Source organism: Oryza brachyantha, chromosome 11 (assembly GCF_000231095.2).
Source record: "Oryza brachyantha chromosome 11, ObraRS2, whole genome shotgun sequence".
Lineage (NCBI taxonomy): Eukaryota > Viridiplantae > Streptophyta > Magnoliopsida > Poales > Poaceae > Oryza > Oryza brachyantha.
The window spans coordinates 8,320,357-8,337,593 of NC_023173.2; the positions used below are offsets into that span (position 1 = coordinate 8,320,357).

General features: G+C 48.1%; 1 protein-coding gene across 1 annotated transcript; it reads right to left on the minus strand.

The window, feature by feature from the left end:
• Positions 1-14,509: 14,509 nt before the first annotated feature.
• On the minus strand, positions 14,510-17,208 carry LOC102718029. Its single transcript, XM_006662810.3, has 2 exons — positions 16,457-17,208; positions 14,510-16,343 (listed from the first exon to the last, which is right to left on the minus strand). The coding sequence occupies exons 1-2, from the start codon at positions 16,695-16,697 to the stop codon at positions 15,895-15,897; spliced, it is 690 nt and encodes a 229-aa protein (XP_006662873.1). The 5' UTR covers positions 16,698-17,208; the 3' UTR covers positions 14,510-15,894.
• Between the last annotated feature and the right edge of the window lie 29 nt (positions 17,209-17,237).

Below are 17,237 nucleotides of genomic sequence, written 5' to 3' on the forward strand. Positions count from 1 at the left end.
CTAATAGGTGCATTATTCGATACACCTAGTTGGGCGCCGGTGACATTAGAAAATAGTGGCTTGGCCAAGATACTTGGACGGCGGCATTAGCTGGAGCTGTTTCATCCCACAAGTGGTTCTGCCATTGGAACCTAGTTGGCCGCTAGGGAAGCTATGATCTTGGTACCCCCGTAGTCTACTTCCATATTTGTTAGGACTGGTTCATTGCCTCGGGAGGCAGGCTGCTGAAAGAAAGGAATTACCCCCTCCATTTCATAACGTAAGACTTTCTAGCCTTACCTAGATTCATATAGATGCTAATGAATCTAGACATATATACAAATTATATACATTCATCAGTGGATGAATCTAGACAAGATTACAAAGTCTTACAATATGAAATAGAGGTAGTAGATTGTGTCGACGATTAATGTCGGCAATAAACTTATAGGGTGGCTATCGGGCTCGAAATTTGATGGTTAAAATGAAGAGGGAGACGATTTACCTAGGTTCAGGCTCTCAAAGTGGCGAGATAAGACCTTACTCCTACTTGGCGATTGTATTGTGTAGATGAATATCTGTTGCCCTCAATGGGGCGCCCCGTACCCCCTTATATAGTGGGGTAGAGACTACGGATATGATAAAGTCCTAATCTAACAAGACTAAGATCTATCCTAATTCGGTTTCGGCTCGGGTCCGAAGTAGATGACATTCAATCTGGTACGTACCAGACTTCTAGCCGATAGCATACAGATATATTCTCCTTGCTATTCGGTACCCTCTTGACCGTACGTATTCGTGTAGTCTCTGGATACCCCTGGTATAGGTATCCCACAGCAGCCCCTGGAGTCGTCCATAGCAACGCAAGTCATCCATGTAGATTGTTGATTATCAAGCGTATACCTGTGCTATATGCTTGACATTATCCGAGTGCTTTTCAGGAGCTCCCCGAGTGCTTCTCGAGTGATCTTGAGTACTTTGTAATGATTGCAGAGGTTGTGGAGGGCTCCGAATAGAAGAAGACATTCTAATAGGTGTAGCCCCCAACTCTATGCTTAAATACGTAACAATTAAACAGTCATCTATGGACTGTTACCTAGAAGGTCTTCATGAAGTTTTCGAGCTTTTCGACTCGAGCTGCACTGTATCAAGTGCTTCCGGACCCAAGTGGTTTAGAAATAATTTTTTTCGTCTTTCCCTAGACATACAGCTCTGCTCATAGGTTACGCCGACCGGCCCAACCGCTCCAGCCTAGTAGTTAGTACCGAGTCTATTCGGGTTTACTCAAAATTTTGGCACAGGCTAAAAAGCACAATTAAGTGCCATGGGCGATATCGACCGACGCCTGCTCGAGTGCGGCCATGGGCCCATAACATAGGCGTACCGTCGATTCCCGATTTGAAGGAAATTATGAATTTTACATCACCGTCTGGCATGTCCATAAAACTTGCAACGCTCCTTAAAAATAGCATGGTATCCGTTACGCTAGCGCCAAAAATTTTGGCCCGCTCTGCCCGCATGGGAACATAATGATACTTAGCCTGGTAACGGGATTTTTCTAGCCGTTAGGCCCATTATCAGCCCATTAAAGCCTCATGTTACTCTGCCGATTCATTTTCTTCTTCGCCGCGCTGGTCACTGTAGCCCCAATTTGCTCCGGCGATCCCCGCATCCACCGAACCCTAGCCTCCGCGCCCAGAGCTCTAGCCTTTCTCCTGTTTGCCACCCCCGCGCTTCCCCTCCAGCTTGTCGAAGAGCACCCTAGATGGCCTCCCCAACAAACTCAGGGAAGACGCTGCCACTACACGCATGACACTCCTCCATCATCTCCGACCAGAACCTCTTGGTGCTATCCAGGGCCAGCCTAATCCAGAGCAAGGATGTAGCAAGATACCGCGGCCCATCTGGTGAGGAATTTCCTACCCCTGACTCTCTAGAAGTGGTAGTATGAGTCGTTCTTCAAACGAGGTTTCGGGCTGCCGGTGTCTTCCTTTTTCCGGGGTTTATTGGATTTTTACAACATCAAACTCCATCACCTCAACCTCAACTCCATTCTTCAGATCGCGGTGTTTGTATACACCTGCGAGACCTTCCTTGGGATCCCCCCTTACTTCAACCTCTTCTGCCATCTCTTCGCCGTTAAGCCCCAACCCAACCGGAACCATCCATCGTTGCTGGGCGGCACCGGCGTTCAGCTTCGTGAGGGGAGCAAGAAAGCTTGGCTTTCCCTACCCATGAAGAGTTCCCTCAAGGGTTGGCATGTGGCGTGGTTCTATTGTTCCAACCTGGCCGACTCTCTTCCTCCATTCGTAGGCAATGCTCCAATGGCTCAAGACTCCTGGTCATCGCTTCCCATGATCGATGAGATGCCGTAGGTGAACTCCTTACTCAATCTCATTGAGAACGTGAAGACTGCCGGCTTAACCGGCATTTGGGTGACTCGTCACTTTATCCGGCGCCGGATCCAGCCTCTGAAGGACCGGGTCCGATTCGCTTTTGACTACTAGAAGTGACGACACAACTCGGGAGACCGCTGAGGTGATGCAGTGGAAGGTTATCCAGGCCAGGGCCCGCCGGTTGTTCGCTCCAAACACCACTATTCCGGCGAACCCCTCTGGCTTCCCATCACAATTCCACGCCAGGAACGCTCCCCCCGCGGTGAGCCCCATGTCTCTTCTTGGAAGCTTATCTTCTACTTCTCGGGTGTTTACCCTATTTTGCTATAGTTTGACTTCTGTCGTTTCTGTAGGACCGCCACTATTTCCTGTCCTACCCCCAGTTGGGCCTCGCCTGTGCTCAAGAGGGGGTCGGAACCCTAGGCTGATGAGCCTGCTGCCAAGAGGATGGTTGACGCCCCGACCCCGACTCGCTTTCCAAACCCTCCTCCCCTGAGGCACTTGAGGAGACCCGCCTTCAAGGCTGGGCCAAGGTAACACGACTCAGCCTTTTCGTTGTGATCTGGTTAGGATTCTTCCATTTGCCAAAGTCATACTACATGGCCCTTACCAGGAAATCAAGCACCATCCACCCAACTGCTCCGACCAGTTCTAGGGACGTTCAGCCCCTGGGCTCAGCAATGACCATCGTGCCGATTGGCTTGAGCACGGCCCCCGTGCCCACAACTGACCCTGGAACAGGGCTAGCTGAAGCAACCCTCGTGATCGTCCTGGCCGCCACCTCGGTTCCAACCGTGGAGCCGGAAACCGTCGTGGTGCTCCCGTCCACAAGCTCCACGAGGCCGAGTGCCGGGGCGTCTACCCCATCGGTCGTGATAACAACCTTAGGGGCGAGTGCGTCGAGGGCCCGAGACGGCCGCGCCGAGTAGGTCAAGGCCTACCCGTCGGACGACTCCAAGGACATCACCTAGATTGAGTGGTACATCGAGAAGTCAGTCAAACTTATGAAGGTACGGTCTTGAACTGTCACCCTCTGTGCGAGATTCCATTAGCTCACATCGTATCATCTAGGGAATCGAGGCGCGCTCAAAGACGAAGTCGAAGGCCCTGTGCTCGCTTGACCCGCAGCTGGGGAACATAGATGCGCTTCGCCAGGATCGAGACAAGATCTTGGAACGCACAAAGGCTTTGGAGAGCCGCTTGCAAGGTGAGATAGCTAACTTCCTCGTGGATCAAGTATCGAGTCACGCCCAGATCAAAGGTGCGACAATTTGACTTTGATTGTTATCTTCACTTCATAACTGAATGTTACCCTCTTTAGCCAGATCAAGATGTAGCCTTGGTGGAACTGTAGAAAGCGAACACTGGGCTGCAAGCCGAGTGCGCCAAGCTGCTAGCGATGAAGGTCGAGCTTGAAGCCGAGCGCTCCCAGCTATCGGCCTTGAAGGTTGTGCTAGAAGCCGAATGTACTCAGCTCAAGCAGGCTAAGGATACTGCCATTGCCGAGCTCGTGGGTCAGTTCTTCTTTACCTCGTCCTTTGCTCCTCTCCTCCAGATGTTTGCTGACTCGTACGCTACTAGCAGATGCACAATCCCGGACAAAATCCGTGGTGGAGGCTGCCGAGGCTAGGACCCAGGAAGCTGAGCTGGCTCGGGATCGGCTCGTCACGGTTTCCCTCAACGTGCTCGGGGCGACACCAGTGTTGGCATAGGGCTCCTCATCGATTAGAATAGACAGCGTGGTCCAGCAGCTTGAGAAGATGCCTGCGGCTTACAGCGTCGAGTTGCGGGAGTCGGCGAAGATGGCGTCCGGGCATGTCCTCGCCATAGTAAAGTCGCTATACCCCCGAGTGGAGCTTGACGCCATCTGCGACGGGTTTGCTGCCAACTGCATCGAGGAGACGACGATGAAGTATGTCAATGAAGCACAGAAGATCGCCGAGTCGGTCAAAATGACCTTGGCCTATAAACAAGTAGGAGAACTTGTAGTAGTTTTCTGTATTTGGGCTGAACAACTGTAATATGGTTTTATTTAATCTATTTGCTTTTTAGTCTTTTGTTGTGGTGTGTCTCGTCGCCATGTGAAGAGTTATCCTCTCGGCGTGTGCCTGTCCCAGCAGCCCCCGGGCGGACTTAGCCAGCGTGGAGCTTAGCGTAGTTTTGCCCGGTTTGGTGGCGAGCAAGGTGTGGCCAAGAGCGGGCGTGTCACCGCATCTAGACTTCGATTTAACCGACAGTTAGAGAGCTCATATGCAGCAGATTTTATTAAAGAGAACCCGGAGGTAGAGTACATTGTAGCCCTCGACTGGTCTCCCGAGTGGAACCACTCGGTGATGGTAGTCGGAGGTCAAAAAACTAAAATTACAAAAAATTGACTATGTGTGGAAGGGACATAGCTGTTCAATGTTCCATGAGTTCTCTAGCAGCCTTCCGTCTTCCATCCTTAGTCTGTTGGAGCCGGGCCGAGTGACCTCGACTATGATGTAGGACTCTTCCCAGATTGGGAGAGCTTGTGGCGATCCTTTGTGGTCTGCACCCTGCGTAAGACCAAGTCCCCGACTAGGAACGCCTGTCCCCGAACGTTCCTGTTGTGGTATCAGTGTAGTCCCTATAGATAGCATGCCGACTGGATGGTTGTGATATCTCTGGCTTCTTCCAGTCTGTTGAGGTCATATTCCTTGGCCAGGTCTGTCGTGGACTCATTGTAGTTGCGTATGCGAAAGGATTCATGGTCGATTTCGGTGGGTAAGACTACTTCTGTTCCGTAGACGAGGAAGAAGGGCGACTGTCTCGTGGCACGACTGATGGATGTGCGGAGTGCCCAGAGTACCGGGGGCAACTCTTGTACCCATTACCCGGCGTAGGAATGCAGTCGGTCGAAGACCCTAGTTTTGATTCCTTGAAGGATCATGCCATTAGATATCTCGACGTACCCGTTGCTCTTTGGTTGTGCTACGGACGCGTAGCAAATCTTGATCCCACGTTCCTCGCAAAAATCCTGAAAGACTCCGGAGATGAACTGTCTACCGTTGTCCGCTATGATACGGTTCGGAACGCCGAAGCGGTAGATAATGTTCTGTATGAAGTCTCTCGCGTGCGCCGAGTCGATTGTGGCGACTGGTTTGGCTTCTATCCACTTGGTGAATTTGTCGATGGCGACGAATGGGTGGGTGAAGTCCCCTAGTGCCCGCTTGAAGGGCCGACTATGTCGAGTCCCCAAACAGCGAACGGCCATGAGATCGGGATGGTCTATAACTCCTGTGCTGGCACGTGTGTCTGTCTTGCGAAAAATTGGCATCCTTCGCACTTTCTAACCAAGTCCTGCGTGTCCGTGACGGCAGTTGGTCAGAAAAATCCTTGCCTATACGCCTTTCTGACAAGTGTCTTGGCTAAGGCGTGGTAGAGGATTTGCTTGCCTTTCATCAGGGAGTACGCAACCCACAAGGATGCCAGAGGTGCTTCATCGAAGGAGCTCTCCGTCCAACACGATGTAGCAGTAGCTTCGTCGGCTAACACGCTCGGCTTCTGCTTTACCAATCGGGAGGGCTTCCTTCGTGTGGAACTTGATGAACGGGGTTCTCCAGTCATCATTGATGACTGCGACCGTACGGTCATCAGGGTTTGGTGATTCGCCATTGTCCCCTTCATCCGCTCCGTCGCTTGGGCTCGGCTTTCTTTTCGACTGTTGGCTTCGTGAGGTGTTCGACGAATATGTTGGTTGGCACCTGCAGTCGCTTTGAACCGAGGTTGGCTAATTCATCGGCAGATTCATTGTTGTGCCATGGAACATGGACTAGCTCGAGTCCTTCAAACTTATTTTCAAGCTTGCGCACCTTCTATCGATAGGCTTGCATGTTTTCATCAGCACAGGTCCACTCGTTCATGACCTGGTTGACTACTAGTTGGGAATCCCCACGAACGAGCAGCCACCTACTCCCAAGGGATATAGCCAACCGTAGCCCGTGGAGGAGTGCTTCGTACTCGGCTACGTTATGTGAGGCCGAGAAATGGATTTGGAGTACGTACTTGAACTTCTCACCGTTGGGCGATATAAGCACCACTCCAGCCCTAGCCCCCGACATGCGTAAGGAGCCGTCGAAGTACATTGTCCAGTGGGGCAGCTCTTCTGGCACGGTTTCCAGCTGCACGTCGGTCCACTTGGCAACGAAGTCGGTGAGTGTCTGTGACTTGATCGTGGTGCGGGGCTTGAAGGTGATGTCTTATGGCATCATCTCCAATGCCCACTTTGTGATGCGGCAATGCACTTCCTTGATGTGTATGATATCGCCGAGTGGATAGGACGTGACGGCTAAAACCTAGTGGACTTGGAAGTAATGAACGAGCTTCCTTACCATGATCAGGACGCCGTAGAGCAGTTTCTAGACTTGGGGATACTTTAACTTGGACTCCCCGAGTACTTCGCTAACGACGTACACTGGCCACTAAACCAATTGGGCTTGTCCATCTTCTTTCCGCTCGACGATGAGGACCGTGCTGATGACTTGTTCTGTGGCCAAGACGTAGAGTAGGAGCGGCTCGCTTGGTCTGGGCGAACCTAGCAAGGGGGGAGAGGTTAAGTATTTCCTGAAGTCCTCGAAGGCTTCTTGTGCTTCCGCAATCTACGTGAAGTGGTCGGTCTTATTCAATAACTTGAAGAAGGGCATCCCTCGTAGGCTGAGTCGTGAGACGAATCGGCTAAGGGCCGCCATACATCCGACTAGCTTCTGGACATGCCAGAGCTCGCTGGGAGACTTCATGTTGAGTATGGCCTAGACTTTCTTCGGGTTTGGCTTGATGCCCCGTCGGGACACGACGAAACCAAGGAGCATGCCAGAGGGGATGCCAAACACACACTTCTCGGGATTAAGTTTCATCCTGTATCGTCGGAGGATATTGAAGGTTTCCTCTAGGTCATCTAGTAGGTCATCCTTCTTCCTCGACTTGATGACCACGTCGTTGACATATGCTTCTACGTTTCGCCTGATCTGATTGTGGAGGCAACCCTGGATCGTTCGCTGGCAGGTTGCTCCTGCGTTTTTCAGTCCGAACAACATCATGATGTAGCAGTACACGTCGAATGGTGTGATGAAGGCAGTCTTCATCTGATCAGCCTGTCTTAGGCTGATCTGATGGTCGCCCGAGTAGCAATCGAGGAAGTTGAGTAATGCACAGTCAGCCGTCGAATCTACGACTTGGTCGATGCGTGGCAGACCAAACCTTAGGGCATGCCTTGTTAAGGTCTGTGTAATCCACACACATTAACCATTTGTTGTTCTTCCTTTTGACCAAGATGGGGTTGGCCAACTAGTCAGGGTATTTGACTTATTTGATGAAGCCACCCGCGAGCTATTTGGTCGACTCCTCCTTAATCGCATCTTTTCTATCTTGTGCAAAGCGGCAAAGGCGCTGCTTAACTGGCCTAGCATCGTCTTTCACATTCAAGGAGTGCTCAATCACTTCCCTAGGGACTCCCAGCATATCAGACGGTTTCCAAGCAAAAATATCTTTATTATTTTGGAGGAAAGTGATGAGCGCGAGTTCCTATTTAGGTTCTAACTGAGTTCCTATAAATGTAAATTTAGACGGGTTGACAGGGTAGAGGGCGATCTGCTTCTTCTCATTGGAGGTGATCTTTGCCGTCTTTTTCGATGGTAGATCTTCGTCCTCCGTCTTGCGAGTTGAAGCCTCGCGTATCTGCTCCCTGCCGGCTTGCTATTCTGCGTGTTGTGCGATCTCGCAGCTTTCCGCCTCGCAGCTGAAGGCCTGCTTGATGTCATTGCGCAGCGTGATGATGCCGTGGGGTCCGGGCATCTTGACCATGAGTTAGGTGTAGTGTGGTACGCTGTTTCGAAGTCAGCACGGGCCTGCCAATGATAGCATGGTACGCTGTTTCGACGTCAGTGACTTCGTGGCAGATATTCTCCGTTCGGTAGTTGTCCTTTGTTCCAAAGGTCACCGGAAGAGTGATCTGCCCGAGTGGTATTGCCGACAGCCACGGAATGACCCTGTGCGCATTGATAGGGCGCAGCTCCGACCTCGGGATTTTCATGTCATCGAGCATCTTGGCGAAGAGAATGTTGAGAGCGCTTTCGCCGTCGATGAGCACGCGCTTCAACTTGACGCTTTTGGTGAATGGGGCTAGCACCAGTGGGTACCAGCCCGGGTGGGCCACTCGGTTAGGGTGATCCGAGCGGTGGAACGTGATCAGAACTTCCGACCAACGTAGGTATTGGGGGACGTCCACCGTTGTGATGTTTATCTCCCTTGACACGAGCTTTTGCTTCCGCTTGGACTCATATGCGAGCGGGCCACCAAAGATATGGTTTAGCTTGGCTTGCGGGTCCTGGAAGTGGTCGTCTTTCTTCTCGGCGGGCTTCGTCTTGCTTGGCCCAGCGGCCCCCAACTGGCCTTTGGCTAGTTGCTCTGCGTAGTGACGCATGACAAAGCAGTCTTTGGCCAAGTGGGTGGACTTCAGGTGGTAGGGGCACTTGCTTATCATGACTTTGTCATAATCAGACATCTTGGGGCGCTAGATCGGCTGTCGGTCTGCGACGGTGACCAGCTCCTCGGGCTTGCATTTCCGCGAGTCCAAGTCCTTTTTGTGCTCCTTTTCCTTTACCTTGCCAGACGGCTGTCCTTTCTCATTGTGCTTGTCTCCCCGTGAGGCGGACACCGCAAGAGTTAGCCATGTCGAAAGGATCTTTGACAGTGGTTGGCTCTTTCCTTGTAAATTTGGCGATGAATGGCTCATCGCATACTCCTTTCCAGAATGCGGCAATGACCACGTCATCTTTTATGGCTGGGATGGAGTTGCGGACCTATGAGAACCGTTTGATATAGGCCCGTAGAGATTCGCTTTTCCTTTGCTGGACTTGGTACATATCATACTTCGTCCTTGGCCTTTCGTATGTACCTTGGAAATTGGTGATGAACCGGTCGCGAAGCTCAGCCCATGAGTCAACAGACCGTTTGGGGAGCCCCAATAACCAATGTCCAGCCGAGTCGTCCAAGGCAACCGGCAGATAGTTGGCCATGGCCTTTGTGTCACCTCCTGCGGCCCGAATGGCCATGGAGTATACTGTGAGCCACACCTTCGGATTGGTGGAGCCTTCGTACTTCTTAATACCAGTCGGCTTGATGCCAGTCGGCCAAGTCAACTGACTTAAGTTTTTGGTGAAGACCGGGACACCGTCGGTCATGTCAGTGTCAGAGATCTCGGGCGACCGATGCCTAGACGTCTGGCTATGACTGCGGTGGTCCCGGTCATGATGATGGTCCTCCCGGCGAGCGTGGCGTTGGTGTTAGAGCTTGTGGCGGAGGTCGGCGGAGTCCTCTTGGTTGAGGCGCCGCATTTCGGCCCTGAGCTCTTGGCATTGCTGATCCAGTCGGTGGATCTCGTCATCGATGCGGCGTTGCCTCTTGATGGAGTCTCTCCTCCACGCCGAGTCGGGAGAGTGCCGGCGTGACCTGTTTTCGCTATGCGGCCGGGACCCAGTTGGTTGCCTAGAGACGTTCGCCCGAGACCTAGGAGATCTGGACGGCTGAGCCTCCGAACGAGCAGCTGGAGTACCTGTCGTGTGCTAGAGGGAGTGCTGGATTGCAGTAGTAGTCACCATAGCCTTGACCTAGTTTATGGTTTCAACCATAGGTAGATCTGGCTGTGGAAGCTGCTAGATGATGTCGCTGAGTAGATCGGCGATCGCCCAGATGTTTTGCTGGGGCATCTTGAAGACGTCATGCCCGTCGACTTGGGTTTGAAGCAGATCGCACTGCATCTTCCAAGAGAGGAGTCGTAGCGCGGAATGAGATTGCGTCGCATGTCGTTCCCTTTCCTCCCACTACTGGCGTTCTTTTTCCTCCTCGACTCGGCGCTCTTCTACTAGTCGGGCCGCCTCCTCCTCTTGTTGCTTGGCCGTGGAAGAAGGTGATGCTGGTTTGCTGGCGATGAAGACCTCTCGGGGTGGCACGAAGCTTCTGGAGCTGCTGCGAGTCTCGGAAGCATCGACCAAAGGTATCAGCGCCGCCTCGAGATTGGTTTCGACCTCCATTGGGTTGCACCTTGACTTGCCTGCCGGTCGGTCGACCCGGGGGAGGGCATCTCAGTGTCGTGTGCACCTCGAACCAGCAAACTTCTTCGTCGGAGTCAAAGGAGCTCGAGTCGGTGTACGACAGTGCACCGAACTGGTCGGTCTGAAGCCTGATGCCGCCGAACTTGAAGGTCGAGCCCGGCGGGAACTTCCTCTTCATGATGTCCGAGTTGAAGTCCATTGAACTTCGCTGAAAAGAACCTTAGATTGAAAGAAAAAGATAGCGCACCACCTACCTGGCGCACCAACTGTCGACGATTGATGTCAGCAATAAACTTATAGGGTGGCTATCTGGCTTGGAATTCGATGGTTAAGATGAAAAGGGAGACGATTTACCCAGGTTCAGGCTCTCGACGTGGCGAGATAATATCTTACTCCCGCTTGGCGATCGTATTGCGTAAATAAATCTCTATTGCCCTCAAGGGGGCGCCCTGTACCCCCTTATATAGTGGGGGAGAGGCTACGGATACGATAGAGTCCTAATCTAATTCGGTTACGGCTCGGGTCCGAAGTACACGGCATGCAATCCGGTACGTACCAGACTTCTAGCTGATACCATTCAAATATATTCTCCTTCCTATTCGGTACCCCATTGACCGTACGTATTCGTGTAGTCTCCCGATACCCCCGGTATAGGTATCCCACATATTGTTTTTGAAGTGTTGGCCGATGACCAAAGAAGGTGAGAGCTAGAGCTATGTCATCGGCTGGGATGGTAGTAATTTGTTGTATTTCTTCTTATGATTCTTTAGCAATTGGGTCTATTCAAACATCTATATCAGCCAATGATGCACATATGGCAGCAGCTCAAGTCTTTACCTTCTTTTTGGTCACCCCAGCGACAACTTTATTCCTCTTAATCCTCAGAGAGCTCGAGGTGCATTGGAGCTTTGCATGTACACTACTGGAGAAGGGGCACATACACCGAAGCTTGTGACAACCAGTATGGAGTATACTATCAACGTTCCATTATGGCCTGTATTAAGAGGTGTTAAATGATTAACACATGATCGACCGAGCATAACAAGAATGCAGTAGAAAGGGAGGGATAAGTTACTTTAGAATTTGCACCTTCGTAATTAGAAACTGTCTGGTTGTAGAAGAAGTCGACAGAAAGTGTGGAGATGTGTTGATGCAGCTCAGACCACCACATGGAAAAAAAGAGATTGTGATCCTAAGGATGAAGGAGTGGACGAATCCTAAGGATGAACAAGTGGACGATGCCGAAGGGGATGGCATCTACAAGCTTGTTGATTCGATCGAACTCAAGAGGGCTCTCAACCTATCTCGTGGTCTCAATCTTCCCTAAAAAGTAAAGATTGTCGGGTAATTGTCAACATCCCAGCTGTCTAGCAGCCAAAGCTCGATTATATGATCGCCAAGCCGATCTATCCATGTGAAAGCTAACTGGTAGCAAGCAAGGGCTAATAGGTAACACATAAGTCTCCTAGGAGCACTTGTCTCAAAAGAGTTCATCACACCTCAAAGTGCTAGGAACTTCAATCTCTTCGGCTTCCGAATAAGCAAACCAGGTAATTGTTTTTTCCACGCCGATATAACATGTTTTGAAAGGAAATCCAATGAGACAGCAGACATCCTGGGTCCAGGAAAAGTCAAGAATGCTTCACCGTGTGACATGCACCGACGAGTCCTGGCTTTTTCTTCCTCGGATCTATCGGCTGCATTTAGTAAGAGCCAATAGATCTAATATTCTTGAGAAATATAGGCATAGTCACAATTGTAGAATCACCATGGTCCTGCAATGTGTCTGATAGGATGTCCAGCCGATAATTCTGCTTATAGTTGGTGCAACCACTGATCTAGTGCATCCAAGAGGATCTAATATTCTTATCTTGTTACTTGCACGGTAGAAATGACTGGTAAGCCCTCATCCAAATTTTCTAAGAATAAGAACCTGCACTCAAGCTAAGCCAGATCTTTCAGCCATTCATGTGTATTAAGTACGTCATATCCACACGTTGTTGGGCCCAATATTACATTTGGTCTCAACATAGATATTATGATGTTGTTCACTAACACGTTCTCTAATTCTCCAACCAAGGAGTCAATTAATAACAATTGTAAAGAAAACAAGTGGACTACATAAGGTCCCGAGATAATTTTTTTACTAAAACTGTACTTATCAGCGTGTCTCCTCTCTCTGGTCCAGGATGTTGCTCCTCCAAACTCCCACCATGAGTCACGGGGCCAAACATCCAACCAGTGGAACTAATCTGGCAGATGAAACAATGACTCCTATTGCTGGCATCAGCTCACAACAGAGATCGACATGCATACGACATGCATATTATGCCCTACTCAAGATTTGAACCTCATCTTCGTCCAATATAGTTTCTCCTTTTTTGATACATAATACGGTTAGACTTTTGATACATGTTTCACCATCCATCTTGTTAAGAAATGCATAATTATAATTTTTTTATTGACTTGATCTATTATTAAAATATACCTTGAGCATGTCTTATATTTGTTCATATTTACATAATATTTTTGAATAGCATGTGTCACGGCAACATGTAGTATGGCACCTCCACTACATGACACCCGGCAGTCCTCGTTAGTACATAACCTTCCATCCGTAACGACCTCTAACATGCCTGGAATTAGTGGACCTCTAACATTAGTACATAACCTTCCATCCATTGATGAAAAATCGCCCGATTGAGATATGGTCGCACAGACATGTTAGATGGACGTAAACCTCAAGCCCATCATGGATGACACCTATCAATGATGGGTCGTAGTTTAGGCCTGATTGAGATAACATTACATATCTAAATTCGGCACTAAGTTAGCGTCTGTCACGGATAAGTGTTATCTCTGACGGGCCTAGATTATAGCCCGTCATAGATGACTCTTATCTCTGACGGGCCATAGTTATGGCCCATCACGGATGACCCTTATCTCTGACGGGCCTAAATTATAGCCGTCACGGATGACTATTTTTAAATATGACAACTTTAAACAATATTTTTAAATACTAAATAATTTCAATTGGAAAAATTATTCACAACAAAGTTGTATAACTTACGAAGATTTACAACTTTATTTTGGTCATTTTCTATATAACGTTTTTTGAACAATTTGAATTTGAATTTAAAAATATGACAGCATCAAAACAACATTTTTAAATACTAAATGATTTCAACTGAAAAAGTCATCAGCAACAAAGTTTTATAACTCATAAAGATCTATAATTTTTATTTTGGTCATTTTCTATATAACTTTTTTAATCAATTTGAATTTGAATTTGAAAATATGACAATTTCAAACAACATTTTTAAATACTAAATGATTTCAACTAAAAAAGTTATCAATAACAAGGTTGTATAACTCATCAAGATCTATAACTTTTATGTTTGTCATTTCTTCATCCGACAAAGTGTTAGTAACATTATTCATAAAATTGATATATTTGTGTTATAGTTTATAAACCAGATGAGAGATATGTGAATTTTGTGAACAATGCTACTATCAATTTGTCGGATGAAGAAATGACCAAAATAAAAGTTATAGATCTTGGTGAGTTATACATCTCTGTTCTGGATGACTTTTTCAGTTGAAATCATTTATTATATCAAAATGTTGTTTGAAGTTGTCATATTTTAAAATTCAAATTTAAATTGTTCAAATATGTTATATAGCAAAAATACCAAAGTAAAAGTATATATGTTGATGAGTTGTACGTCTTTATTGTTGATGACTTTTTCAATTGAAATATTTAGTATTTCAAATTCAAATTGTTAAAAAAATGTTGTATATAAAAATGAACAAAATAAAAGTTATAGATATTGATGAGTTATACAACTTTGTTGTTGTTGACTTTTTCAGTTAAAATCATTTAATATTTGAAAATATTGTTTGATGTTGTCATATTTTTAAATTCAAATTCAAATTGTTTAAAAAATTGTTATATAGCAAAAAGACCAAAGAAAAATTTATATGTGGTTGTGTTAAATATATTGATGGTTGTGTTTGTCAATGAATGTATATGAATTAGGGACGCTAGGATGTGACATCCTAACCTAGAGGTTAATAGAATTAATAGAATACTTATATCAACAAATTACAATTTTTTTCTCGCAAGCAATCTTCAAAGAACTATGAGGTTAAGTTTTATTGGCCTAGAGCAATTTCCGGATGGGTGACCCATCAAGAAGGATACGAGTGAGGGCAAAGACTAACCAAATACCCGTTAGAGATAACCAAAGGCACACAGATGACAAAATTTATTTTTTCGGATTTAACTTATCTGTGACAGGTCATAATCTAGGTTCGTCAGATATGAGAGTCATCTGTGATGGACCATAATCTAGGCCCGATTGAGATGAGTATCATCCGTGACAATCTGATGTCTGATTGAGATATTTTCTCACATCACTGACTTTTGCTCAATGACGAGGGTCATGCCCGATAGAGATAATACTTTAAACCCGTTAGAGATAACCGATTCCGTTCTAGTGCCTTAGAGCCCTACTAGATGGTACAACGGCATACCACACTCCACCACTCATGTCACGAACTAGATTCTCCTCTCATTGGTTACCACACATGCCGGCACTGCTGACTAGATTCCCTCATTAGTTAGAGCATCCGAATGGCTCATCTAAATTTGATGATCCATATCTTCATTTGGATGATCATCTAAAATAGTTTTATCCTTCATATCTTTTTTACTCCACCAGATCATCTATATATGATATTCTCTATATCTCTTTGGAGGATGGAGAGATATCATCCAAATAGAAAGGTCAAAAATAGATGATAAGATGACCGTTCTGTTGGAGCTTAATTTATAGTCTTCGTCCTCTATTTTTAAAATAGAGGATGTGAAAAATTAGTTGTTGGGGATGCTCTTATAGTCCTCCGTCCACTCGATTTTCTTCATTTCTACAAACCACCGTCCGCTGCCGCCGTGCAAATGTTGTCTTTGTTGTCTTGGTAGTCTATCCATTTAATTATCTTAATTCCAGTATAAGAGAAAAAAAACCTCAATTATGTTTCTATATTTTGTTCACATAGGTTTAGATTGTTTTCTGTTATACATCTTAATTTGGAGAACCAAATGATTAAGAGAGAAAAAATCAATTCATGTCTAAAAAATATACATGGTTGTGTGTGTGTGTTTTTTTGGAGAACACGTTAAAATAATTAGATGGATGGACTAACCTTTGTGGTATTTGGCAACTGAAAGAATTTAGTGGATAGATTAGGATTAACCAATAAGAACAATTTAGTATGCTCCGTGCCGCGCGTTAGAGCGCATATATATATGCGCAAAACAGGAGAAAAAAATATATGTTTTCGATTTTTTTTTTACGTAGCGTACAGGGCAGGGTTACGTGTAATGTGAGGGTTGGTAGATTGATGCAAGACAACGCCCGGTTCTCAATCTGAATATCTGATCACTATTACCGTTGATTTGCACTGTGCACCAGGTACCGGTGCGTCCGCATCTCGCCACCGTGTAGGTCGTAGTTCTGCTGCTGTTGCAGAACACGAGCGGGAGGCGACGACGCCTGGTGTGCTGCCCACCGGGATGCGCACGAGGGCGCACTGCGAGTATGGTGGTGGTAGTGGGCATGGGGCACGGTCGTCCTAGACAGGGAGGACGACCGAGAGAATGGCGGCGGGCTGCGCGAGAGTGGCGGCGGCGTGGTCGTCGTCCTTGGGAAGAGGAACGCCCGGATCTTCAGCGGCTGGAGGCGGTCCCGGCTGGCCGCGTCGTACTCGTCTAGCAGGTTGGTGAGGTCGTCGTCGGTCGTGACGGAGATGAGCGCGTCCAGGTCCTCCGTCGGAAGCTGGCACCGTACGCACACCGCCTCCCACCCGCACATCTCCCTTAGCTTCCGCTGCAGCTCTGGATTCAATTCAAACACAACCCGTGCATGCAGCTAATTAAGAGGGCCGCTTGATCGAAGCAACAAGAGTCACTCACGAGTCACACGTGGAGCAGGACTTGTAGATGTATACCGTAGAAAGGGAGGGAGCGGTCGACGGAGACGACGCGGTTGTCCCCGCCGACGTAGCGCAGCGCGCCATCGCCGTGACGAGGGAGGATCTTTCCGCCGTAGCTGCAGAGGAACTTAACGCTTCCCTCGGCGGCCGCGTTGGCCGTATTGACGGCGCACGAGACCGCGAAGACGTCTTCGTCGAGAGAGCCGAGTGACGACGTACACGACGAGGACGACAGCCAGGAGGAGGTTCCCACCATGCCCTCTCTCCTACGGCCGACAATCTGCGGCGGTGGTGGTGGAGCTATCTGGCTTTGCTGCCCGGAGGTCACCACGAACGAGCCGCTTCGAGGCTATACGATAGCCACATTTATAGCGTGTGGACTTGCTCTGCTTGCAGGAGGACCGCAAGGCCACTTGGACTAACTCGATGCTCGGATCTGTAAGAGATGGTCCAGATTTGTCGAGCCCACCAAGGATATGAATATCTCGTCATTCACTCATAGCAAATGGTTCTGGAGTCGACCTAGACGCTTATCTACAGCTGTGCTCGTACGCACCTTCTCATTGTTTAGTTTGGTGATATCTTCGTCCCCGTGAATTGAACGATGATGCACTCGAAACGTCCTGAACCGGACAACAGTACAGCACACGTCGCGCGTCCGGGTTCCTCAAATATTCCGAGGCTTATCCTCCCGGGACACCATGAGGCATTGAGCCATATATATCTCTTCCACCTTTCTTTGTAGTAGTACAGGACGGAGACGTGAAGCAATCGGTGAAGGCATCTATATCTCCAT

What these genes read in the sequence shown, in the direction of transcription:
- LOC102718029 (XM_006662810.3), bottom strand. Translation starts at nt 16,697, where the DNA reads ATGGTGGGAACCTCCTCCTGGCTGTCGTCCTCGTCGTGTACGTCGTCA. An exon ending in CCGCTCCCTCCCTTTCTACG is followed by an intron (nt 16,344 to 16,456) that starts GTATACATCTAC and finishes AATTGAATCCAG; the next exon opens with AGCTGCAGCGGAAGCTAAGG.